This window comes from Struthio camelus, chromosome 5 (assembly GCF_040807025.1).
Source record: "Struthio camelus isolate bStrCam1 chromosome 5, bStrCam1.hap1, whole genome shotgun sequence".
Taxonomy (NCBI): domain Eukaryota; kingdom Metazoa; phylum Chordata; class Aves; order Struthioniformes; family Struthionidae; genus Struthio; species Struthio camelus.
The window spans coordinates 41,916,376-41,942,376 of NC_090946.1; the positions used below are offsets into that span (position 1 = coordinate 41,916,376).

General features: G+C 41.5%; 2 protein-coding genes and 1 long non-coding RNA gene across 4 annotated transcripts in view; all 3 read left to right on the top strand.

Moving 5' to 3' along the window:
- Positions 1-426: 426 nt before the first annotated feature.
- LOC104150401 (acyl-coenzyme A thioesterase 1) lies at positions 427-9,182 on the top strand. Its single transcript, XM_009684646.2, has 3 exons — positions 427-1,009; positions 2,580-2,782; positions 3,870-9,182. Exons 1-3 carry the CDS (start codon positions 556-558, stop codon positions 4,470-4,472), a joined length of 1,260 nt encoding a protein of 419 aa, XP_009682941.1. The 5' UTR covers positions 427-555; the 3' UTR covers positions 4,473-9,182.
- A 3,246-nt stretch (positions 9,183-12,428) lies between these two features.
- On the top strand, positions 12,429-14,323 carry LOC138067477 (uncharacterized). The gene is made up of 3 exons (XR_011141479.1): positions 12,429-12,490; positions 12,648-12,756; positions 14,242-14,323. It is a non-coding gene; the product is annotated as an uncharacterized lncRNA (long non-coding RNA).
- A 2,570-nt stretch (positions 14,324-16,893) lies between these two features.
- The window catches only part of PLA2G4B (phospholipase A2 group IVB), a 53,639-nt gene continuing 44,531 nt past the window's right edge, over positions 16,894-26,001 (top strand). The window contains exons 1-4 of one of the 2 annotated variants that reach the window (XM_068945970.1): positions 18,022-18,100; positions 19,464-19,585; positions 19,707-19,872; positions 21,637-21,729. Coding sequence is in view for 1 of the 2 variants with exons in the window: in XM_068945968.1 (XP_068802069.1) it covers positions 18,068-18,100; positions 21,637-21,729 (126 nt within the window). In the remaining variant the exon portion in view is untranslated. Of the gene's footprint in view, positions 16,990-18,021; positions 18,101-19,463; positions 19,586-19,706; positions 19,873-21,636; positions 21,730-26,001 lie in introns of those variants that run through there. The other variant, XM_068945968.1, reaches the window with a different exon arrangement.

The following is a 26,001-nucleotide window of genomic DNA, read 5'->3' on the forward strand; positions in this document are numbered from 1 at the left end:
ACATCATTTTACCTTGTGGTTCTCGTCCAAAAATTGCTGAAAACTCGAGAGAGATTAAATATATAGGGTTTATTTCATGGTTAGATTAAAATGTTGTGTTACTTCGATTTCCAAGTTTATTTGTGTTCGCTATGCCTTGATGAAGGAGCCCAAGCCATGACATTTTAAATCAGCTTCTACAATCAAATCTAAACTTTCCCACAGTCTAGGGGAAAGATTTGAACGTCCCTTTTTGTCATTTGAAGCTTTTGGTTTTTAGTTTAGTTTCTGTATAATCAAAAATAACACTGCATGTCAGGAACAAGTGACGGGTCTTTGCAAGTCAATTGTGTTTTTGTGCTGCCTCTTAGAGAAAGTGTTTGGAGGGAGGCGTACCCCGAACTACGTCTCCCAGAAGTCTTTGCTGTTGGCTGAAGGAAATGGTCACAGTGTTTCCTCCTGGACTTTGGGCAGAGGTTTTAAGACTCAGAAGCGATAAGCTGCTGACGTTCCTGTTTCACACAGCCAGTGTCTTGCCAGAAAAACCAAACTCCTTTCCCCCAGAGCAGAGCTCAGATGGCAGTGCGGGTGACGGTTCTGCCTTCTCCCCAGTGTCTGTTCGATGACCCCGTCCAGATCCATGTGACGGGTCTTTTGCCTCAGCAGGCAGTCACCCTCAGAGCCTGCCTGGCTGACGAGAGCGGGGAGCGCTTCCAAGCCCATGCTCACTACAGGGCTGGGAGCAGTGGAGAGCTGGACCTGACTCGCTCCCCGGCTCTGGGAGGCAGCTATTCTGGAGTGGAGCCGATGGGGCTGCTGTGGTCTCTGCAGTCTGAAGCACCCTATAGGCGGCTGGCAAAGAGGAACGTCCTGACCCCTTTCTGTGTGGACTTGGAAGTGTATGATGGCCATGGGGACATGAGCCGGTTGCTAGGAAAATGCACCAATGAGCGAAGGTTTTTAGGAGAGGGAGTGAAGAGGATTTCAGTCAGAGAAGGTCGGCTTAAAGCAACTCTCTTCCTCCCTCCTGGTGAGTTTGAATTCCTTGCTGATTTTCCAGATGTGTGTTACATCACGTTATATGCGTTGTGGCCCTTGGATACACTCAGTAACCCAGAGCAAGTTAATTGTTCCCTTGGGCTACGCTTGATCCAGCTATTTTGATCCTCACAGCAAAGGATCCTAAAGGTGCAAGCTTTGCCTGTGGGGGTAAGGTGCTTGCTGCAAAGGCAGTGCTGTGCAGTGAAGGCAGCAGCAGTGATACAAGGTGTCTCCTGGTCTCTTTAGCTGAGCAGGAGGAGACAGACCCTCTCATGAAGCAGGACTCTGGGGAAAAATATATCTCGTTCTTAACTCTTCTGTTTGGCTCACAGCACAAAGAGGCCCCTGATCTTCAGCTGAACTGTAGGGGTGTAACTGTACTCCAGCACTGGAATGAGCAATGGTGAGAGGTAACGGGAGCACAGGATTTGGAGTGCATCAAGCCTAGTCTGTTCCAGCTGCTGCCACAGGTTTTCCTGCAGAGTCTGCACGTGTGTCTGTCTCTCTCTTTGGCTTAGAAAAAGCCAAACAAGTCAATACTTGATCAACTGAGCAGCTTAATTGCATGGAATACTGATGAAGACGGAGGACAAATGAGAAAGGCAAAGCCAGGGGATTTAACTAAGTCATGTTCCAAGACACTGTGCAGAGATGATGACAAGACTGGATTATGAGTAAAAGTGTTGTAGTTTTTGGACCGTTTATATTCCTTGAGCAGTACTTAAACTTGAATATTTTACTCTGTAGAAAATAAAAAGTCCCTTGCAGCTGCTGTGAGACCAAATCCTTTTTAGGTAAAGTTTCCAGTATATTTTTAAATTTGGCAAGGAAAATGGGCAGAGCAGCAACAGGTATCGAAGATCATAGAACTGCAGGAGGAGAACCGAGAAGCCCTGAAGAAGTTACCTAGATAAAACTGAAGTCTGAATTGGTGTAGGTCAATGCTGGTATTTGTGAATGTGTTTCGTAACTCAGAGTATTCCCTCCCCAGAGAAGCTGTTAGCACAGTTACTAAAAAAGTGCAACTCATGCAGTGATACTGTTTGTTCATTAGTCCCCAATGACTTGAGAATTTCAGCTGAATTTGATGGTGGAATAAATCCCCAAAATAAGAATTTCCAATAGCAAATTCTTAGGAGAGAGAAAAGAAATATCCAAATTAGTGCCCCTAGGGAAAGAGAGCGGTCCTGCAGGAGAACTCAGCTTCATCATTAGACATCCGAGAATCCATACTGGAGAGAGCCTCTGGAAACTAGGTTTCATGCATTCTGCTGTTCACAGAAAAGCTTCATTTTTTTTTGGTGGTAGTCCATACAGAAGACTTGAACTGACATAGCCTTGGGTGGATAATTATTTCTCTATAATTATGTCAATTAATGCCTCTGGGGAAAAGAATCTAATTACAGTGATTGTGTCCCTGAGAATGAGAACCTACATGAAAACCTTCAGAGGGTGATTTCCTATCACTATCTACTACTATCCTGATGTGTGCTGACAGGGTGTTACTGAAAGAACAACTATATAAATCATTCTCTGTGAGTATATACCTTTCATTGCAGGATCTGGTCCGTTCCCTGGACTTATCGATTTGTATGGATCTGGAGGAGGTCTTGTTGAATACAGAGCAAGTCTTCTGGCTAGCAGAGGCTTTGTGACACTGGCCCTGGCTTACATGGCCTTTGAAGATCTCCCTGCTATGCCAGAGATTCTTGAACTGGGTTACTTTGAGGAAGCTGTAAATTTTTTGCGGAAGCAGCAGCAGGTAGGAGACAAGCTATGATGCTCTTCGTATTGGAAACTGTTTTCCAATTCCCTAATTTGAAATGTTATATGTACAACTAAGTTTCTGCGATGTGGAAGGAAACAGCCCTGTCTAAAAGACAGCCTGTTGTCAGGCAGCAAGGGCTGAGAGATGGAAACGCATATGTACTGAGTCCCATTTTGTGGCTGGTTGGATAGCTGTTTTGCACAGCTCCTTATAACAGCCCATAGAGTGCTGCTGTGCAGACCTGTTTTTGTGTAAGATTTTACATCAAAGCACTTACTGGAGCAGAAGCACAAAAACTGCTTAAGCCAGGAAATCTTATTTTTTTTGTTTCTACTCTTGTATCTTAGATGATTTTAGAAGGAAAAAAATGTTGTTGACTCCTAATACTTCTAGGATGTTGTAGGCTTTTGCTTCTGAGTAAATTTCACAGAACAGTAATACAGTTAAGAGCAGGAGCTTCTACAGTTCTAGTGTTGGAGAGTGTGTCACGTTTTAAGAAGCTGGGTCTGTATTTGAATAAGCATGTGGGTTGATAAAGAGACTTTATAGCAGTATGTCATAATAGTTAAACCAAAAAGTTAATTTAAACAGTTGTTGGGGTTACTGAGCCCCAGCGTAAGGAACTTGTGTTCCAGGACAAAATAGAAAATAACAGGTCAGCTATAAGAGAGTATGAAAAAACAATTGTGAGAAAGACAGTCAATACAAGTAAACCCATGAAAAAGTGGTTTGCCAAAGGGGGCCAGAAGAAAGATGATTGAAGGTTTTTGGAGTCCAGAGCAATAAAAGATACAGCAGTGAGAGCAAGTGTCAAGGCAAGATATGGAGGGAGCAGAGGCTTGTTCTGCAGAGGTCAGCAGGAAGAAAAAGTGTTGCAGTCACAGGAGCAGAAATGTTCAGGAGCTGCAGAATTTATAGTCACTTTTGAGGAGGCACAGCAAAGAGATCAGTGTAGGAGGGATGTAACCTGCACTGAGAGGGGGAAGGGGTAAATAATAGGAGGTGTTATGTCAGTCCAAGAAATGAGGAGTGCTTGAAGAAATGAGCAGTTGATAATGGTTGTTTCATAACTGTGTTTCAGGTGAAAGATACTGGGATTGGCGTTTTGGGCTTGTCTAAAGGAGCTGATCTAGCTCTTTCCATGGCCACGTTTCTACCCAGCATCAAGGCAGCTGTCAGCATTTCTGGAAGTGGTTTTAATTCTTTCATTCCCCTGCGAGGTGATGGCTTCACTGTTCGTCCTCACCCGTATGATTTGGGGAGGATGAAGACCAGTGAGGAGTCTGGCCTAGTAGATTTTTCGGATGTTCTAGATGATCACAGGGACCCGGCGACTTGGGATTGTCGCATTCCCATGGAGAGGTCCTTGGCCAAGTTCCTCTTCCTGTCAGGGCTGGATGACACAAACTGGAAAAGTGACCTCTACTGCCAGGATGCTGTTCAGCGCCTTCAGCAGTATGGACGGAAAGTGGAGTTTTACTCTTATTCTGGAGCAGGGCACCTCTTGGAGCCACCGTACTTTCCTCTGTGTCAGGCTTCGATGCACAAAGTGCTTGGGGTATTTGTGCAGTGGGGAGGGCAATGGAGAGAGCATGCCAAAGCCCAAGAAGATGCTTGGCACAGGATACAGGCCTTTTTCTGGCAGCACCTGATGGACTCGGACTCTCTGAAGAGCAATCTATAGTGGAAGAGCTGTCAAAGGTGCTGACAGGATTGCTATTTTGTATTAGGGCCTGAGTCTTGGAAACACATTGGAAGTTTCCTAGCCTACCTTCTACACCCCATTGTGACATAGTTGTTTATTTTCATTCCCCAAATAATTTCACACTTTTTTGTTGAATTTTAGGTGTCCTCTGCCCCTAACTGTGCTGTGAATTGGCACCATCTGATCTACCTGAGTGCTGTAGTTATCTGAAAAAAACCCAATGTCCTGTCATGCAAATTGAGTTTGTGCTGAGCCATCTTTGCCCTTAGTGTCTAATCCTCCTCTTTAGTAGCAGGAAATGTTCTCGCTGGAGGAGCTTTCCGTTGGATTGACTAGGATTACACCTTTAGTTAAGCTAGATGTAAACATTTTTTTCTTGGGACAATACATTGGTACATGCTCTCACCTTTTCTATTGGTATATCATTTTCTCACATCCCTGGGTAACAGGGATGTTACAGTTCTGATCTCGGCTGAGCAAAGAGGCACTCTTCTGACTTATTCTGAAGTGCACAGATAACATGTTTTTTTATCATACTTCAAAAATGAGAAGAAATGAATCTTGCCAAGGTTACACTGGTTTTATCTACTGCTGTCTCCAGATACGTTACATACCAGGCTGAAGTTCCCACTGCACTACTCAATAAATACAATGTGTATGTGTGAAGGCAAGGTTTAGTTGAAATTATCTGAAGGAAGCCTTCAGCTGTCTTTATGCCTATAAATACAGAGGCAACAATCTTGGTGTCACTTTGCCTGGCTGAAAATTTAATGTGCTAGAGTCCTTACCTCTTATCAGTAAGAGGAGTGGTGCAGTTTGCCACAGGGGTCTGCACAATGCTCAAGATGAGGGTGATAGGGATGTGCTAAGTACTTGCTTTTGAGTGTTGAAGCTCAGTTTATCCCTGTTTTGGGGAGGAAGAATAAAGCCAGTGCTGCTGCTGGGTTCCCAGGAGTGCTGTGGAGCCGGCTATCTCTGCTGCCTTGCTGCTACAGTAGGCAGCTGTGGGGTCAGTGGCAGCTAAAAATGCCACTTGTTAGAGAGGACACACCTTGCCTCTTGGAGGTATATGTGTTATCCCACCCTTTACTAAAGTTCCAGGCCTGGGGAAGATGCCTGTGATCTGCCTCCTGCATTAGTGGGGCAGTGTCAAACAGCCACTTACTGGTATTTTCTAGCTATGAGGTAGCAGGTACTGAGCAATTTTTTGCCTCCATGAGCAGTTGGGGCTTCCATTCTCATCACAAAACCCAGCAAGACCTGGGAGCCTCTGCCTTTTGCTGAGCCAAAATATTGCCTTTGAGAGAGCAGAGGTTCCTGGTTTCCAATTCCCCTTGAGAAACAAGCCCTCTAGGAGCCTGGATCTGGCTGTGGGCAGAACCATGCCCTTGAGTTTTCCCGCCGCAGGGAGCAATGGCTACTCAAAATGAGCATGTCGAGCCTCAGAGGGCTGTAGACTTTCTCATGCAATACATCCACCACAAAGTGTGCCTCTTCAGAAACTTCAGGTTTTCTTGAAGATGGTAGATGGGCACTACTCAGCTCCTCGTGTGAGCAAGTAGAGTGAGGAGATATCTCCTGCTCAGCCATACTTGTTTACCATCAGGATTTCTGCAGATGACCTCTTTTTTTCTGTTTGGCCCCTGTGTGTTTATGTCCTGCACAGACCCTGGTTGTTCCTGACGTTTAGTGAGTGGACCTGGCAGAAGGGCAGTGTGTAGGAGCAAGAGAAGACAAACACATTTAAGCAGTTTGATTTGGATTAAGGAAATTTTCTTTTCCTACATTTTTCTATTTTAATAAAGCACTTAAAAAACCCAGGCAAATCTACTCAGATTTTTCTCAGACTCAGGGCACGCTAGGCTGTGAGATTCTCTGTGGGATGTGTCATTTTGTTCTTTTGTTTTTACTGAGCACAGTGAGGCTTATGTAGTACAGTGTGTTCTCCAGCCCATGGGTTAATTTTAATACCTTCTGAGATGAAGACAAACTTTCTCAGCCTTTAATGGTTAGTTTACAGACCTGTTTTTTGAATTACAAAATTGTGAGCTGCTTAGACAATATAACCTTTTCTTTATCTGTAGGAAACTCTACCTTAAAGGGAAAATATTTTCCATCAGTAAATCAGCAGCTACTCACCGATGCTGATGCTTTCATATACTCATTGTGACATTGCATTCAGCAAACGCATTCAAGGAAAGCAGTGTTGGAAACTAGATGATGAGGGGAGCTGGCTGGTAGCTCCGTTGATGACAGTAGTGCAAATGACCTCTTTGTTATGTTGCTGTGGAATTAAAGGTTCCCTAGCCAGTTAAAAGCCCTTCGTTTCTCACTTGGATGGCAGCCAGCGAGAAAGATGGAAAAGGCAGATTTAGTTGAGCAGCTCTGTGCCATGTACAAACAAGGAAATATGTCAGCCAACCCAGTTGCAAAGGGAATTTTTTTTTAAATCAGTTGTCTTTTTTAGATTAAACTCAAGTTTGAAACTTAGCTTCAGGAAGTAGAAACTGGAAGCTGGAGGGAGACTCATATCAAATAATACGAAATGGCCTCATCTCAACAAAATTGCTTGTACTTGAGCGTGTTCTTCACTGTTTTGCTGAAGACTTGGTATACTAATCGTTCCTGCTGCTGAAGAGATGATATAGGCAAATGAGGCTAAGATCACCTTTTTTCCAAGTTAGTGGCAGAATTGTACTAATTGCAGCCTCTATAGTCATAGTACTTTATATAGCTTCTCCAGGCTTACAGCGATACAGAAGACATTATTCAAGAAAAATATGGAAGTTATTATTTAATTAAAGGTAATTGACCTTAAGCTGCAAAAGAGGGCCACTACCAAGCACAACTGATAAAATTATAATAAAAATTGGATGGGGAAAGCTGTTCTTACAATGGGCTTTGTAATTGAAAACTTCTTCAACTAAAATAGAACATCAAAAGAGTAGCTTGAACTGAAAGATCTTTGCTTGATGCTTGCATCAGTCATCCTTTTGTCTAGCGCTTTGCAGTATGTATCTGTTAAGAGAATGAAAAAAGCTTGTGACGAATCTCCAAGAAACTGAGAAGCAATCTCCCAACCTGTAAGCTCCAATGAACAAATACATTATAAGGGAACAATACACCTTGCATTGCTCTTTTTGGTCGGGATAATTTCCCTGACTTAACTGGAGTCAAGGAGCAATAAAGATTGTTTATTTGTTGGCATATCGTTAACATTTTCCTTCTTTGTTCTAATTCAACATGTGGTCTCTCTCTCTCTCTACATAGAAAGTACCCGAAGATAAGAGAACTGGTCTAAGTTACATGAAGCATGTATAACTTATTATTTTATATTGGTGAAGCAGCTCACAGGCTGTTTGCATACTGTGGCGCCTTTGGATACAGCTTGTGAAAGACCCTTTTCATTTTGTCGTTCCTATATCACAGTGCAGATGAGTTTCTTTGCATAGCTCCAGTCCCTACCTACTAAATAACTTCTCATGAAAAGCTCCAGGGACTCCTGGCCAGCGGTAAGAGTTTTAAATCATTTGTGCACTGTATGGAATAATGACTACTGTACTTTTCAAGTCTCCTAGGAAAAGCTTACAAGGTTGACTTTCAGGGTCATGGGTTATTTCCCCATACTTTTGCCAGTTAGGCTGTGTGTAGCTGAGGGAAAAAGAAAACACCCAAGGTCCTTGTTCAGTGGCGACCTAATGGTATCAGCTCCAATCACGTATTTGAACAGAAGCTAAAGCTGGTTCTGAAGTGTTTTGATATAGGTACAGTATAATACTCAGAGGAAAGTGCAGAATGAAAATAGTTTAAATGTCTTTATTAGTGAAAAATGAACCACAGGTACAGGAGAGAGAAAACGCCTTTTGCAATGTGCCTCTTTCTTTGAGCTCTGTGCCTCCGCAGAAGTGGTGGGTGTTTGAGACATCAGCGGAATTTTCTTAGGGACTGTGCTGAACAAGGAGATTTCGGTGCAAATGTGTTCCTGGAGCAGTAGCAGCTTCTTTCCCAGGAGAAGCAGTTTCTCAAGATGTCTTCTACAAGCCAGGTTATTCTGCTGCCACAAGGCAGAGGGAATGAAGTGAAAGATGAGAATATACAATGTGCTGTTGAATTAGAAGTGATCTTTCTCCTGGGCACTTCTAAGGATAGGACCAACATTTAGTGACAAAATAAAAATATTCAGAATCTGAGTATATTGGTATTTTTCTATGAAATTAATAGTTCTACCATTTCAGGAAAAAGCTGTACTTTTTAGTCTGTACTTTTTAGTGCTCTGAACATGTCATTTGCAAATGGATTCTGAGCCAAGTGTAACATTAAATGCACAGAAAGTGATGTTTTGAGCTAAGTTTGGCTACAAGGAAAATTAATGTTTCCAATCTACAAACTCTGTTTGCAGCATTTCCTGAAAAAGATCATTTTGTCATTTGCCATTGTCCAGGACAAAATATTGGAATGCTAAAGCTCACTGTTTTTCAGAGTCTTATCAAATTGTTCATACAAAACGTATATCAAACCTAAAAATGCCTGGGTCCTGACTGCTGATAGCGCTTAAAGAAAACAATTAAATGCATTAAAATATGTTAATTTAGGCTTGTATCTTTTCAGTGGCTTATTCCATTAAACACCTGACATCTTGCAATTAGATTGTAAAATTATGTCTCTATTAATAAAGTCACTTTAGTGAAAGGTGTGGTTTCATGTTGCACTTTCACTGATCTAAGACTGCCTTGCTGCCAAAAGGGACACTCATGCCTTTTTCCTGTTTGCTGATCTAACCGAAAGCTAATCCTGCAAATAAAACAAAAGAAGATTAAGGTGTTCAGCAGGATTAGGGAGGAAAGTAGGAGCAGTGCAGGAACATGCACTGAGGAAGAAGGAGCAGCAGGGGTGAATAATACTGTGCCTTTCAGGGTCCGTGTGGCCTTATGCCAGACCAAAGTTATTGGCTAATTCTAGCAGAGCTTTTAGTTAAGTTTGTAATAGCCAGTCCATCTGATTTTAAATAAAATCTGTTTCTGTATAAAGTAAAGTGAATGCTTGGCAGCTCATTGTGTGCTGCCCCTGTTTACAATGGATCTGGCCCTGAAAGAGTAAGGTATTTGGTACTGGAGAGAAGATTATAAAATGTATCAGGTAGGAGATGAGTGGGATAGACAACTTGAAGGAGATGTGTTGGCCTGCATAGGGTCAGAGCATGATTACTGTGTGCATATCTCTGCCTTTAATTAGAAGAGAAAGTTCAAATGCACTGGCATCGTTTTAGTATGCTTCGAATTCAGAAAGACAGTTTTGAATCCAGAAGCCTGTGCCATGAGCAGCAGTTCTTCCGTGATCGGTCCCAGTCTGACATACTCAAACATTAACCATTGAACTGAAACTGATTTGAGTTCCCACTTGGATTAGGAGGGTGATCAGGGCATTCAGATGGCCCGTTCAGGCTGGGCTAATAGTTTTCTTGAGATGTTTTTTATTAGTTTAAGTTTGGATGCTGTTTTCCTTCAGTGTGGTGACAGACCAAGGCTTTCTGTAGTATTATACCAAGGGAACCTGGTTCTTGTTTCCATGCTGTTCATTTTGAGCTGAGTTTGCTGTTAAGAAGAGGAATGCGTGCTTGGTTAAAGATAACATCTGTTGCAGTAATCAGCTTGTTTGACCATGTCAGTATGTAAAAGAGCTGGTAGGTCACAGAACAGCCAAGACTGGGTACTGAGCCAAGTGTTAGCTAAATAGACAAACTGTTAGGACTGAGCATGGCCAAAACACTGGGAAGGCTATTAACTTGACGCTGTCAGAACACAGGTATCTGTAGAGCATTTTTATTCACATCCAGCCTGCTCAGCTTTCGGGATAGTCTCTGCTTCTTGCAATAGGACTTGTTAAATGAGAACAGCTCCAAGACTGAGACGTCTGTAATTTGGAGGTTACCAGCCTATGTGACATGAGAGAAGTGAATGGATGACGGTGCAACGTGTACATAGTCGTGTATGTCGGTGATACAGCTTGGCTTGGAATGAGATGAAAGGTCAGATCTTTCCATCTGGTAGCCCTGATCCTGTTTGTGAGTCTCTCCTACACATATTAGGTGGATGTGACATTGATAATAAATACCCTGATTAAGCTGTGTTTGTTTATTCACAAGTCCTGGATGCTGAGACTAAAATGTAGAGGGCTAAGCAGTGGCTTAAAGGTCACACCTTGACACTATGCAGAATTTGAGAATGACCATATGAACTGAACTCAGTGCATTTGGCCTGCTGATCAGTCATCAGTTCCCTGCCAGGTACCACCTACTGGGAATGTGACATGATATCTACTGTGATCATTTGTGCTACTGGCAGATTATTGCTAATACTAGATTTAAATCCTCATATAGATAAGATGAATATATTCATCCTTTGCTTTCATAGCGTCAGCCATGTTTCCCGTTTCTCTTTCAAAGCATTTTTGTTTTTGGAATGACCATGGACCAATGAAGAATAGCAGATCTGTCTGACAGGTGCTGCACAAATGAGCCCACTCCACAATCGCTTGCCATCTAAATACATGAGGTACTGATTAGAAGAAAAAGATGCAATAGAAAAAAGATTGGACAAATTCATGTAAGAGGAATACACCAAGTTTACTAAATACAAAGGCGCTACTTCCCAAAGTCCCAGAACCACAAATTATCAGAGTCTAGAAGACTGTTCTAGAGAATTATTGCAACGGACTTTTCTTGTTCTTACGCTCTTCTGTAGCCACCTTCTTTGACCACTGGCAGAGCCAGGATGCTTGGCTAGATGAACTGCTGGTCTGCCACAAAGAAATCTATCTTATATTTTAACCTGTTTACCATGAATTTTGTTACTCTTGTATTTGAGTCGTATTTCAGAGTTCCAGGAGTTGTGTGTCAAGTCCTAGTTCAATAGGCAGGCTACGCTCCAGCAGCCTCCTCCTGTTCATGCTCTGGCACATGAACCCCACTCCTGCATACAGCCGTCAGTTGTTCCTAAGTTCTGCACTGTACTGCAAAGTAACAGTTGAAAAGATACCTCTGTAGGAGAGGTATTATCTGTGTCTGTATCTGCTCTGTAGGAGAAGAAGGAGAAAAAAGGGTTTGCTCGTGTGCTGAGATGCAGTGTGATTTCAGAAAAAGGCAGCAAATGTGAGCTCCTTGTGTGGGTTAGGAGTGGCTAATGGAGCTTCTGTGGTCTGTAGCCCAGGGTCCTGTCTGCTAGCTGTGTGTGGGCAGACTTGGAGAAGTGAACAGAAGGGAGCCTGTCTCTTGACCACCTGAGGAACTAGTAAAGAGATGGAGCCTTGAGCAGATGCTCCACATAGCAAGCGTACATTAACCTTGGCACCAAGGACATAAGCTTGCCATTTTTCCATAGATAAAACACGTCATGAGTGAACGTTAAGGTCTCTTTTGATTGTAACCTCAAAAACTCAGTAAACTGTGGCTGTATAAAGAGGAATTCTTCTCTTTTTTTCAGTGTGGAAATAGTCATTGTATGTCATGGATTTAATTATACCTCTTTCTTCTTTGTAAGCATGCATACATGATATTGATGTTCTTGGAGACGGGAATTTCTAGATGAGCTGTGCGCAAGAGGAATAATCTTTTAGTTTCGGACCTCGAAGAAAGAGGATTGGAGCTGCTGAACTCTGCATGGAGCACATGGCATTTAAAAGTCAGGAGCAAGCTGTGGACATTTTCATGCAGCTCTGCAGTGCTTAGGTTATTCTCCTTTCTTGTGACAGAAGTAGCAATGCCTAAAGGCAAAAAAATATTTTTTTTTTTGTATTTTTGTCACTTGACAGAAAGCTGACTGTTGCAATAAGTGGGCACCAACTGTTAGAAAACCCTCCCTTAAATCCCTCAGCAATGCAAGTCTGGACTGCCGCTAATGGTCTGCAGAAAGAGCATGTTGCTTTAGCTTCGGGGATGTGCTGATGGAGCATGCACTGACCATTGGAAAGTGGAGCATGACGGCAATATTTTGTATTGAAAGGTATGTTTGGAAGGCCCTTATTTGCTGATAAGGGCAATTTTCCATGTTGCGAGAAGGAAGGTTAACAAGCGGCAGTTCTTAAGGGGGGGGAATTCTGGATTATTGTTCTGAATAATTCCACATACTCCCATGGTCTCCTTTCTTCCAATTTATGCAGATGTGCTTCAGAAAAAATTGTGTCTTTGTGGTACAGCCATCAAACTGTAACTGTACCTGGCTGCAACTTTTTGGTGGATATACAGATTCCTTCCTGTGCATTTTATGGCGTAAGTAAATGTTAACACTGTAAAGCCATTTGAAACCTTTCATTATACTAATAGTGTTAATAACCTTTCTGACTATTTTCTGTGGAATGAATCGTAATTCAAGAGCACAATCACATCCTAGCCTTCCCTTCAAGATCAGGGTCAAGGTCAAAATCCTGCGTATGGATCTGTGCTTATACAGACACATGAAAAAGGCTGAGCTGGACAGTGTATTAGTGAATGATTATTACAGCAGCATTCACGTCTCTAAACAAGAAAGATCAGGTTCCTCAGAGATTCCAGATGAATATTTGATTATCTTTTGTGCAATAATTTGCATGCTGGAGAGGTGGTGGCTGCTAAACACTTACAGATACTGTAGTGAGGAGAGTGGTTAGAGAACTACTCCATCCAGTTTGTAGGCTGGACCTGCAGGTAGGCAAAACAGTCAAGCCTTGAGACAGAGTTGGACTTATTGAGCCACTGACACCGGCTGTCCTGAGAAACGACTGGAGAAAAAAAGCATATTCAAACTGAAAGTAAGTGGTACAGACTCTTCATGTGCTCTATTTAATTAGTAGGAAATGTGCAGTGAAAGGTCACAAACTGTAACACGGCAAAATAGGGCTGGGTGTAGGGAAAAGTTCTTCAGGGTGAGAGTGGTTAAGCACACCAAAGAGACTACAGAATCACCATACTTGAGACTTTTTGACTGAACAAGGCCCTGAGCAGTGTGACCTAACTTTGAAAATTAGCCCTGGTTTGATCAAGAGTTTGGACAAGGTAACGGAGGGGGCACCCTCCAGTTTTTCTGAGATTCTAAGAAATGGCATATTCAGGCTTTCCTTCCCCAGTATAAAGTATCATTTACCTGAAACAGAAAAGTTGGTTCCTTAGAGGTTAAACATGTGATTGTTTATTATTTGAAATGATTCGCACTGATCATGCATTATATCCGTGCTTTACTGAATGTTAGCTGTACCAGCAGTTGGCAGAACAGGGCCAGGAAACTGTGAATTCCTTAAGCAAATACGTGAAAACCTCAAGAGGGAACGTGGTATCTCCTGCTGTCTCCTGGGACGTGTAGATTTCTTAGGCATCATCTTTCATGGAAACTGAGAGAGAAGTTTAACCAGGAAGCTCTTATATTTCATCATCTGTGAATGATAGTTTTAGTCAGTTACGTTGAGATAAGGGTTCAGGAAAGATACCTTTTAGAAGAAAAAAGTACATACTGGAACTGAAATTTTTGCAGAAGACGCAGATTCCACTCTGAGAGAAACTAGGAGAATTTTGAAAATATACTACCCTTGGATCTAGTAGGCAAGTAATTCCGCAGAGCATCTGGTTGTCTTACAGGGTGGTTTTAATCATGAGTGAATACTGTGAAAGGTAGGTACAAGTTAAAATACAACTAAGTGGTGGAAGAGGTTTGCTGATTAATTAAAATTTACTGTAGTTCCTGTGGAGATGCCAGTTCTTGTTTGTACATTGTTCGCTTTGCAGATACTGGTCACTATTGATGACAGATCTGAGTGTCTAGAAATACCATCTATGTCATAAAGCCAACATACAATTCTTCTCTGTGCACCATGATCCTGATTTAAAACGCTTTTTACTAGACCTTCATCAGAGGAAAACTAAAACACCTGATACAAACAAACAGGTAAAAATTTGAAATTTGAAATCAGATCCTGTGTTTTGTCACTAAAACTCCATCAATCAGCTTATTTCCCAAATGACAATTTACAAATCCAAGACAAGCCATTGGCAATTGGCAGTGAGTGAACCTGCACGCAGTGGTCCTTCCATCCAAACCTGTCAGTAGTGTTGTATGCACAGCAGTACAGAGCAAAACCCAACCTTTGCTTTGAGGTTGTAAGAGCCTCCTAACAGCTGCATGAGACCCTGCCACAATGTTTCAGTGGGCTTGGATAGTGGGCTTGTACTAGAACAGTACAAAAGGTAATGCTTGAAAAAGTGGATGTGAGGCTGATTTCTGGCAGATGCTCCTTCTGGTATACTGATTTATTGCCACTCTTCTTATCAGCTGAAATATCACAGTCCAAGTCTCCCTATAAATGACTTCCATTGCCTAATAAAAACATGGAAGGAGAAAGGGCAGGAGGATATCCTACAGAAAATGATTCAATTTGACTCCTCAGTAGCATTTCCTGTAGAAAAGGAAGGGTAGTTATTTCAAACGTCTCTAGATTTCGTCAGGGACAGGGTTTTGCCTCATGACTTTAAATTTACATCAAAACTCACTGTGAAAGTTATATTGTTAAAATGTTGACTGTAATCAAGTCTGATTATGATTGCCATGGTAATAGTCCTAAAATGGATCCTACAGGAGCTCTTCTTCTCGGTCTCAGTTACTTCAGAGGTGTGTTCATGGTTCTTGTTACCAGTGACAGATCAATGCCTTTAGCCTGTAGTCATTGATTTACTGCTTATGACACTCTTGCCAATGGTTTCTAATACTGCTTATGGGCAACATTTTATCATCCTTCTTCAGCTCTACGAAAGAGTACTGTGCAGCTCAAACAGGATGGCTTTTTAGAAGTGATCCATTTTGCCTGCTACTATCTCACAAATGTTTTTTTTCACTGATTTCTACTTTATGAGGAGAAAATATGTAGATACCTTTCATTCTAGTGCACTACATGCAGTGCAGTTCCATCATGTGCAATACTCAAAACCAAAGACACAGCTCAACTAACCAAAACCAGAGCCAAAATCAAGTACAATAGAGGTATAAATTGCACAGTCCTAAAAAAGAAAAAGAAAATTCAAGGAGTATCAAAATTTAAATTAAATTTCTACTTTTGGATAGAAGAATCGTGTCAGTCTGTGTGTGGGGTGTGTGTGGCTGTATGTGAATGTACGTTGCAAAAGAGGGAAGGAATGGAGAGTGGGAAGAAAAGGAAAAGTAGAAGATTAAAAAAATTGGTTTGTAATTACTTATATGTCTTCGTAGAATGTAGGGTCCCCGTTAGAGTCCTGAAATCTCCTTCTGCCAGAGAACACATATATACAGATCAAAAAAAGATGGCCCAGGTCCCAACCAGATGGTCAGTCTCAGTGTGTAGTGACAGAGGAGGGGGTATAATAAGCAGTATGTGCTCTGTGATTAGTAGAAGCAGCATGGTTCCAAGATGCTAATTGCTCAGCTACAGGCTGAATACATTTTTCTCTGGAAGACAATGAATGACAATATCTCTGACTACCACAGGACATAATACCTACTTAGAAGCAAGTCACTGAAATACGTATTTTATAGTTTTATAACTAAGTGGTTTTGCAGTCTGTTATTATTAGTACAGTTACTATCTTGGGAAGTTGACAACTATTGCTTTTCTGAAGAAGTAATAACTGTTTTCCATCGTTAAGCTTTAGTGATGGGTTGGAGAAATCTCTTGATCTGCTGCTTTGAGGTTGATGTAGAAACCAAGTGAACAAGTTCTGCTTACCTGACTTCTTTTTGACTCAATTTTTCCAGTCTCTAGTTAGACATAAAAATAACACATCTAACATGGTCCTTTGTTCTCTACCTGCTGGAGAGTGATATTAAGAAGAAGAAATATTTAAAAAAAAAAAAGATTTTCTCCCACTGCGGAAGAAATTAGCACTTAATTTCCTAACTCTTTATCTTTTGTTCTCTTATAGAAAGGAAGTAAAAGACTCCTTGAAATAGCCATTGACCTAAAAGTTGGGGTTTTCCATGGGGATGGAGGAGGTGAAGACTTATGTCTCTCTTCTGCCTGGTTTGGTTCTCCCACTTCCCAAACTAGCGTTTTGATCAACAGATTGTTGATTGATGTGGCATGTGTGGTTATGGGGGGCTTCAGAAAAAAGTCTTGGTTTTTATTCTACATTAGAGCAATAAATTTTGAAGTCTTGATATTTATTCATGAGATGAAAGCTTTTTTTTATCAGCCATTATTTGACAACTCATATAACGCAAAGTGAGTCTTTTGATTATTTAGTTTCCTTAGGATACATGCTATGCCCTTTCTGCGTTTTCCCCTAATGGATCTGGAATGTTATGCCCAGAAGTCGGGGTAAGAAGGCCAAAGAAAAGCATAACTTTTTTTTTTTAATTGTCTCTGACGACTGCCTGCCTGCTACAGAGCCTTGAGAACCACCGTCTACTAGCAAAAGCGCTGCTCAGGAAAAGCCACCCCTATTCATCTCCTGAACATGGCCTTTTCAGCTTTTTAGGCCTGAGAGAAAGCTGTGATCCTGGAAGGTGTAAGTGCCTGACAGCTCCAAAGCATCAGTGTCACAAAAGCTGCTCAGATGGTATGAGGAAGTTTGCAGCCAGCTAGGAATAGTTATTTCAGAAAAAGAAGAGTCTAAGAGAGCTTTTCTCCCTCAGGCCAACACATCCATCAAACTGCCACTATTGTGTATAGTGTCTGTGCTATTGCAGTTATTTTTGTGACACATGCTTGAGTCAGGGTCCTCAGAAAGGATCTCCACAATTAACGCCACGTGTATGGGTAAAGCTCCTCAGCTTGAGCCCCCTCATTCCTAATTTTATCCCTTGGGGTTACCTCTATCCCTGTGAAAGTTACCAATGTGCAAACATTTTCAGCTGATATTTTGACTTAATGGCTCTTGGAGAGTTTGGTGAGACTCAGACCAGAGCTGTCTTCTCTCTCTGCTTAATTTTATATCTCTTCTGTTTGCTTTGTGGGTCTTTTCACTTCATCATTTGTGTCTACCTGACAAGTCATACAACAAACACCATGCACAGGTCTGTAATGGGCTAGTACTGACAATACCACTCTACTTTCCAATTTACAAATTCAAGCAAAGTAGCTTTAATTGTTAAGAACATGGGGAAATCACCTGCTCCCTGTCCTTTGCATGTGCAAGTCACCCCTTCCTCTGGGTTGTGAGGAGAGTACCGTTTGTTAGAATGGTAATGCATTATCCTTCTTCATTCCTTTCAGTTATCCACTTAAGGCTCTTTGGCTTTCCAGTGCTTCTACCTTCCTTTCCTTCTCCATGCAAATCAATGCATGCAAATCATTGCATTATCAATGAACATCTGTCCAGACCTCAAAGGAATGCAATTTCCTGGGCTCAGGAAAAAATCCAGCGTCTAGTCTCATAAATCTTATGAATGCTCTGCGCCTGTTCCAACTCTTAGCCAAGTTTGGCAAAAGAGTCATTTCATCTAGCACTCACGTAGTAAAACACATTCCTTTTATGACCTCCTAGCCAGCTGTTCAGGCTAAGTCATTGTACCTGTGGTCACGTCTCAGCTGCTTTCCTGTTATTCCCTTTGCAGAATGGTGCAAAATTCTCATGATGAGGTGGCATGCCTGGAAGACAGAGCCTCTTGCTACAACACGTAAGTAGGGAGTGATCTCTTTGTGGGTCAATGCAAGCACGGATCACAGCGTTAAGGAGGTTCTAGCTGGAAGGTGACTTAGTATAATGGGTCAGAAATGTAATTTTTCTGGGAAGTAGATGAGTATCTATGCCCTCTAAGGACAGCATCTCCTAGCTGGGGTCCTGAGTTCTCCATTGCAAGATTCTATGCAAGATAAGGAAATCAGGAAAGCGTTTTCTTTTGCAAAATTTTTATTCATATATTTTACGTTTTCATTGAGGAAGTGTAAAAACTGAAAGCTTCCTGTTTAAACATTTTTTTCATTCTTTTCATGCCTCTGAAAGTGAAAGTGTCAAGTCATGTACCTCCAAACAGATCTTCCTTTTCTTTTTTTTCCCTGTTGAGTTCTGGTTTCTCAAAAGCCACTTGTCATTCAAAAATGTTTCACTGAAACAACAGGTGCTTTGATGAGCTGCTTAGATCTTGCAGCACTCTGCTTGACTGGCAATTCTGCAGCACCTTCAGACAGTTCTAACTTCTGTAGGCTAGGGACAGCACATACCTACGTTCACGTTTGGGTAATAGCCACAGAATCTCTGACCAAAGCACTATGCTCTTCTGCTGCTGCCTCCAGGGCACCCAGAAACCTGAGCTTCTGTTGTTTATCCCTCCTTTGTCCATAGTGCTTCTGTTTTATTCTCCATTTCAGCCTGTTTCACTCTGCTAGGTTTTCTGAATTCTGCCTTTCTTTCTTTCCTCGTAAGAAGAAGGCCGACTTCAATTTGATCACTCGTTGTTCACAAAGTTGGTAAAATGAGTTTTGCATCTGTTATTGTAATATATAGGACTAGATTATTGTGATGAAGCAGGTTGAAAGGAAAGACATTATCAGCTCTCAGGCTTTAGTCTAAGTTAGCAGGTTCTCAGACTGCAATGTGCTTGAGTTAAACCTGATGCGGACTCCGGTCTTCTTCATGAGTCCGCTGCTGTCTGGACTGCTGCTGGCAACCTGAATTCATTTCTGGGAGAAGAATATACCAGGGGAGGAAGAGGATGGTGGTAGACATTTTAAACTTGCTGCATTCCTGTGATGGAGAGAACGTCTGAGAAAGATTTAAAAGTGGTATTTGGTTCAGGACAGAGGAGCTCACTCAGTGCTTATGGAAGGAGATTTTAAGCCCCCCTTGGGAAATACAGGAGAAGAGGCAGGGCCAGTGCAAGCTGTTGCAGAGGTGGATTTTATCTGAAAAGAAAATATCTGTATGTCTGAAGCTGGGCTTTCAGAACAGGAAGATGCAAATACTGCCATGGTAAGGGAAATAGGATACTTTCTTACCTACATCACTAACATGTGACTGTGTATTTCCATATGTGGATTTAGTTTGATTGCCTGAGAGAGAGGATGTGTCCTTTCCAGCTACGGATGCCCAGTGTACCCTTGGCCTACCACCACTGTACAAACAACAGCAGCAATCCATGACCATTACTCTGGATTCGTAACAGGTATCTGACAATAGAATACCTCCTGCTCTCATAAATGTGTTTTCCTCCCCTTTCAGAGGAGACAGACCATCTCTTTAGCGGTGTCAGTGTGCCCTGAAGACTTCTTGTTTCATTTCACCAGGTGGAGTCTTGAACACCATCACTAGGATTTTTGACCATGAATCTACTATGAGACCAGATCTCACACTTCCTGAAAGGCTCCCAATTTAAATCACTAGGATTTTATACATGTATAAAATACTAGTTTGGTGCCAGAGTGATCAGCATCTTACAGAAATCAATGCTGAGTGAGTATAGAGATTCATATTCCCTCTTTCCATATTACAGAATCATGTTTACCAGACAGTTACAAAGTCATTAGTGAAGCAATATGGTGACCTTATGGACACAGGTTAAATTATTTCTCTGTGCAGAGATGAGGTGTAAGGATTTTTCACCACTGAAATTCCGTTCTAGCTGTAGGCTAAGGGCTGCTTTCACTGGTGCGTTGTCTTCATGTTGACCTTTTGCACAGGCACACACTCCATCCAAAACCAGTACAAAGGTTAAAAACTTTGTCAGCTGTGGAAGAAGATGGCTGTAAAAGAGACTGTAGTGAAAGGGCAGGGGTTAGGCAAACACAGTAGAAACATATTTATACTTGTATGTATAGGAGAATATCAGGTCCATGTATGTGCTGTTGAAAGCAATATTTGTCCCAGAGATAGCCATCAAGATCTGCCTTTAACCGTCTCACCCCAGCAGAGGAAAAATGGTGGCTGGTTGATGCTCTGTATTTCATTAGTATCAGTTGCTGCTTGCTGGAAAAGAAGGGAAAAGAATAGGCTTCATTCTGTCACTTGGATGCAACCTGTTAGAGACCAGCTTTGATATGAGAAGATTTAATTCATCTACTGTTTGTTTAAATAGTATGCCGTGATTCTGCAGAGTAGATGTAGCAGTTAATTATGAGAAATGAAATTCACTTTCAGCTCTAAAGAAGGGATAAGAAAGTGGCTCTTCGGAGAGATTTGAGAATTGAGGTTCTATTTATATAATTAATGCAACGCAATTATCCTCCTCAAAAACCAGGGAACAGACAAACATTACCTTCAATTGCTCACTGGACACCCTCATTGTGCTATTTCATGTCCTGAAGAAAATAAAATGTATCCTGGAACACTAATCAGAGTCTGAATGCAGAATGCTTTGGATCACTTTGGCAATTTTTTTCAATAATTTGCATATCAAATTATGACTGCAGTTTTGGTAGTGAAAAAGAAGGATTGAGGATTTGTCTCCAGTCAGACATGTTGAGGAGACCTTTCTGTTAGGCAGGCCTTCTGTGGGCTTTCCCAAACATGTATCCCAGCTCAGAGAAGCTGCCCTGTTAGCTCAGAGCTATCATCGAGCCTGCTTGCACTGGATATGTCCCCATTCCTTCCTTGCACAAGCATTTCAGATGATAGGGAGTATTTCAAGGTTTTTTAGGTCTTTTACTTCTGAAATCTCTTAGGAGTGAACACTGAAGGAAGCACACGTATTTGAGGAAGGAATGGGGGGAAACTAGCAGAGGGGTTCCCAGCTTGCTTTTTGATGTGATTGCAGCCATATTAAGCTTTTTTCTAGTACTCCAAAATGCTGTGTAAGCAGTCCCTGCAAGTGAAGGCTGTATTGTTTCAAGAGAACAGCATAACCATTTTGACATACAGCTGTTATATTTCATTTGACCAGATGGAACAACCCTCTTTTAGTTTCAGAATATAGCTAATCTTAATATATTTTTCTAAGCAAGAAAAATTGCACCATAAATATTCAGGCATTACACTCGGAAAGCTGGAGAGGAAAGTTTTATCATCAACGTGCAAAACTGTATAATCATTTATCATCATTCTCCTTCCCAGCTGTGAAGAGTATGTCTTTTTTTAGTGTATACTGTCATATTCCAATGCTAGCTAAGTCTGTGTTTTGCTTTCGAATATGGATGATTCTGTTGGCAGCAGAGGGACTTTCTGTAGCTTTTATTCCAAAAACCTCCCTCCTGTAAACTTTGGTTTTCACCCCCTCTGCAGAGCTGCCTCCAGTCCCTACCCAGTCCTGCCCCATGGACAACAGTGGGATTAGCAGTGACAGTGTCACTGAAGGATGGAGACTGTGAGTCACAGGTAAGAAAGCGAAAGAGAGAAAACATGGGTCTGAATACGGAGAGCTCAGCTGCTCACATTACAATCATTGCCCCTTTACACCAGCGAGACAGCTACTGCACTCCCAGTCCAGAGAATTTGCTGTCACTGTAGAGGAGTAAAACTTAGAGGTCACAAGATGGCAGCATAAGCTTACTACTCAGGGTGACATTTAATTTTAATCATAATTTGAAGCATCAGGTCACTGTGGATCCTCTTAATCTTCCTCAACTCAACCTCCTGTTTCAAAAAAAGCTGAGACCTATGTCTAACTAACTGGTGCTCCCTGGGCTCTAAACTATTATGTATATTGGTGAAAAGCCTGTTACTTCACTTTTCAGCCTAACCCATTTAATTCAAATACAGTTGCACTGGTGCTAGTTGGTGTTGAAATAAATTTCCCACTGGATGTACAAGACTTTAAAAAATTACACCAGCATGTTATCTACCTAATCAATACAAAACATGTAATTTACGGAACTTTACAAAGCCTAAGCAACTGGGAGTTATGTTTTTTATGTTTTCCCTTCCTTTCTGCTCTTAAGAGCAAAGTGTTCTGAAGCCTACCTCAAATACATATTTCTTATTGAACATTAAAAAATGTTTATAGTACCACTGAGTGAATATGTAATCTGTAAAGAGTTTATTTAATATATTATTCTCTTTCTGCTTGTGGGATATGTATGATCTGTGTTCAGTTTTCATCTGCCCACTTGCCAGTCTCTCTCTCTGTGTGCCTTTCTCTAAGATATCTGCCCATTCTTACCATTCTTCAGGAGCACTGCCTTTTGAATGTGCAGTACTTAATTTGGAAAAACTAACTGTGCTAGGGAGTGATGATTCATCACACCAGTCACCATATTATATAATGCAGAGTGATAACAACTTTAACAGAGAATATTTCTAGCAGCAGTTTTCCCACTTGTGAATTTAAATGCTCCCCTCAGGAATGACTGTAAAAATAAGTGGAGGTATCTGCATATCCTTGGAAGGCAAACAAACCATGACAACAAGGCAAGAATGTATCCATTTTTATAAATAATTGCAAACTTTTGTGGTGCTATTGCAAAAGTAAAGTGTAGCTAGCTAGGTGTTCTTTTTTGGGAAGCACGAGGAATCATAGATCTTGTTCTTGTAGTCATCTGCATCTACAAAGCTGAATATGACTTTTTGTGCATGTGCAAGCTGTGCTTAGGGATATTTATTTGCTGAGCTTACAGGTACATCTTTATTTGGCACTTTTGCAAACATTAATCTGTTGAATATCCTCTCAAATCCCACATGGTCATTGGCTGTGATTTTGTATACCTATTCAGATGGCCATGGCATTCTTCTCTCCTGATTTACATCCAGCAGTCAATGCCTTCCGAACACCCCTAAACTAGACGTAATAAAGCAAAAGAAAAATGAGAAAAGAAAAATTCTACACTGCCTTAGTGTGTAGTTTCCGGGGCTAAGCAGTTGGCCACATGGTGTCACTCTGTCTTAAGGTATCGAAACCTTTAGGAATAAAGCCTTTAGCAATTCTGTGTTTTCAAAGTATACCAGCCACCTAATGTTACCTAAGGAGATGGTTCAGCAAAAATGGCAAGATCACAGGTGCTTTGCTATTGGAATGTTTTAGGAAGTTATTTTATACAGTGTCTGTTTCCTGGCTCCTTTTATCTTCCTGGAATGCATGAGAATGTTTTTAGCCCAGAGGTGCTTGTTTTCCAGATGTTTGCATTTGGGAGTGTGCTTATATGGAAAGTTTTCTCTTAAAATGTAGTGTGAGACAGGGGCTTAAAAATTCAGTGGTGCTGGATTGTTCCTACCCTTCAGTCATAGTCCTCCTTCTCTTCTTCTTCTGTCTTTGTATATCTGAATGCAGAACATCCTTTGGCCCTGCTGACCAGAGGAAACGTGGCAGCTCCTGGGACCCACGGAGTGCTGTTTAATCCCTATTAGTTTGGACGAATGCTTTTCACAACACACCTGCTCAAGAGAGCTGTGCCAAAAGCTGATATATTAGGTGCTTGAGGAGTTTCATAATGTACAGCTATAGCAACAACTGAGAGAAACAGTTGTGTACAGATTCAGTATATGCCTTAGCCAAGAAAATGATTTATGGCTTAGAGAGTATTGCAACACTGCAAAATCTCATGTAGCACTAAGTTTTGATGTGCACTCTTTCTTCTATAACATGGTGACTGAACGTAGAGTATCAGGCTTTATGCTAACATGATAGTCTGCATAGGTTGGATTAAGATCTCACAGAGGAGATAAATAACTGACTCTGGCAGCGACTTACCACCCATGTGGAATGCAGGGTGCTTTGTTTTTATTGCCAGGACATCAGGCAGTCACAACCCTTCTTGTCAGTCACATGCTGTGCCTTGTCTGAAGTTTATGCTCTGGGTAGCTGCTGAGAATGACAGCGCTGTTCTAAGCTGCATGTTTCTCAAAGATGGTTTTGCCACTGATTTTTCTGGGGCCAGGAGTTCACCTATATTCTATGTATTTTGAGGCTGGTTATCGACCGTGGCCGTATCTTCAATTTAAATGCAGTGTCAAGCCACGTTCAAAGTCATTAGGTCTACAAAGCCTGGCTTTGGGAGCAATTTTGGTGCGTTGGTATGAATTAAAGAAATGGCTGTTGGAAAGATTCACATATTTTATGTAAGAAAGGACAAAAATGCTGTTTCAGGAAAAGCTTGTGTTTGTCTTATTGGAGTCTTCTGAAGGGAAATATCTACACTAGTCTGGAAACAACTGTGTTAGTCTGGCCTGGAACGTGACGTGAGATGAAGTGCTAAACAAAACGTGGACTGTCAGAGCTCACAGGCTAGAGGAGAGCAGAGATGCCCTGGGATATGCATCTCTCTTGAATGGACAGTACCGGCATACACTTTTGGGCTGCGGGGACGAGAATGCATTTGTCAGTAATACAGTGTTTCTTCTGCTTACTTGAAATGTGGTTAATGGCTTAGTGGTCTTTCAATAACGCTTGCTTAGGAACACTTACTTGGATATCATTTTAGCCTATGTTTTCTCCCCTTCCCCCCTCCCCTTTTCTTCTGTAATTATCGTAAGCAAAACAATACTCTGTTGACCTCTGTGCTGATGGTGGCCTCTAGGATGGGAGGTTCTGCAGAGGGTCGAACATGACCGTGGAAGAAGACCTTGAAGCAGGAAATAGTACTGAACAGTAATTCAGAAAAGCAGATGAGGTCTGCTGTGGGAGAAGGAAGTGCAGGCAAACTTAAGAGTAAATCAGGCTGTTTGTCCTTGTTCTGCGAATCTTGGAAATTGCTGCCCTCATTATCTATACACAAAACTGCTCTTGATAGTATGGGAGGGAGCTCTGTCATAACTATAATTATCCTAATAGCACTGCTGGCATGATGGTATATTAACTATAAACATGAAAGGCTGAAACCCACTGGCATAGATGAGATGCAAATGAAAGGCTGGTTCCTCTCCTATAGAAATATGAGTAAGTAGAAACTGCCTCAGGAAATCCCTCAAGTTTTGTCTCCAGGAACTCCCTTGAACATGTTTGCTCAGGGAAGAAGGATGTTAAGAAGGGGAAGGATATCTGTTTCCCATCTTTGTGATGTTATGAACCCTAGGCCCTGGAACTATGGCTCCTTCTGAGACAGCTCTTGTACGTTATTCTGTGCAATGAAATTTCTGAAAAGCTCTGTTACTCCGTATTTGTTGAAGGTACAGTATATTTGAGTCCCAAGGGCATTTGGTTTCTAACACCATTAAACTACAGAGTTTCTACTCCTTGAAATAATAGGAACAGCCTGGCCCTCCATGTGAACCTTTTCTATATAGCACACAGACTGTCATTGCTGCCTGCGGATATCAGAGTCAACTACAGACTCTTAATGCATGTCTATGATGCAAAGGAAGGCTTGATGCATGGAAGAAAAAGAGATTTTAGAGCTAAGAAGGCCAACCAAGATTATTTAGTCTGATCTACGCTGTGCATGCATTTCTCTCAGTAATTCCTGAATCAAGCTCCTAATGTCTGATTGAGCTACACATTAAAGACAATCATCCAGTCTTGATTTAAATTTAGCTATCTTGTGGGAGGGAAATGTGTTGAGGAGGCTGAGAAAAAAGTCAGAGGTCACAATGTGAAAGGAAGGTGTAGGAAGGAAAATACAGGTTGCAAGCAGAAATAGAATCTATTTCAGAAATAGAATCTATTGTTGTTTATGGTACTGTAGCACTGAGAAAAATCAACAGAAAAATGAGCCCCAT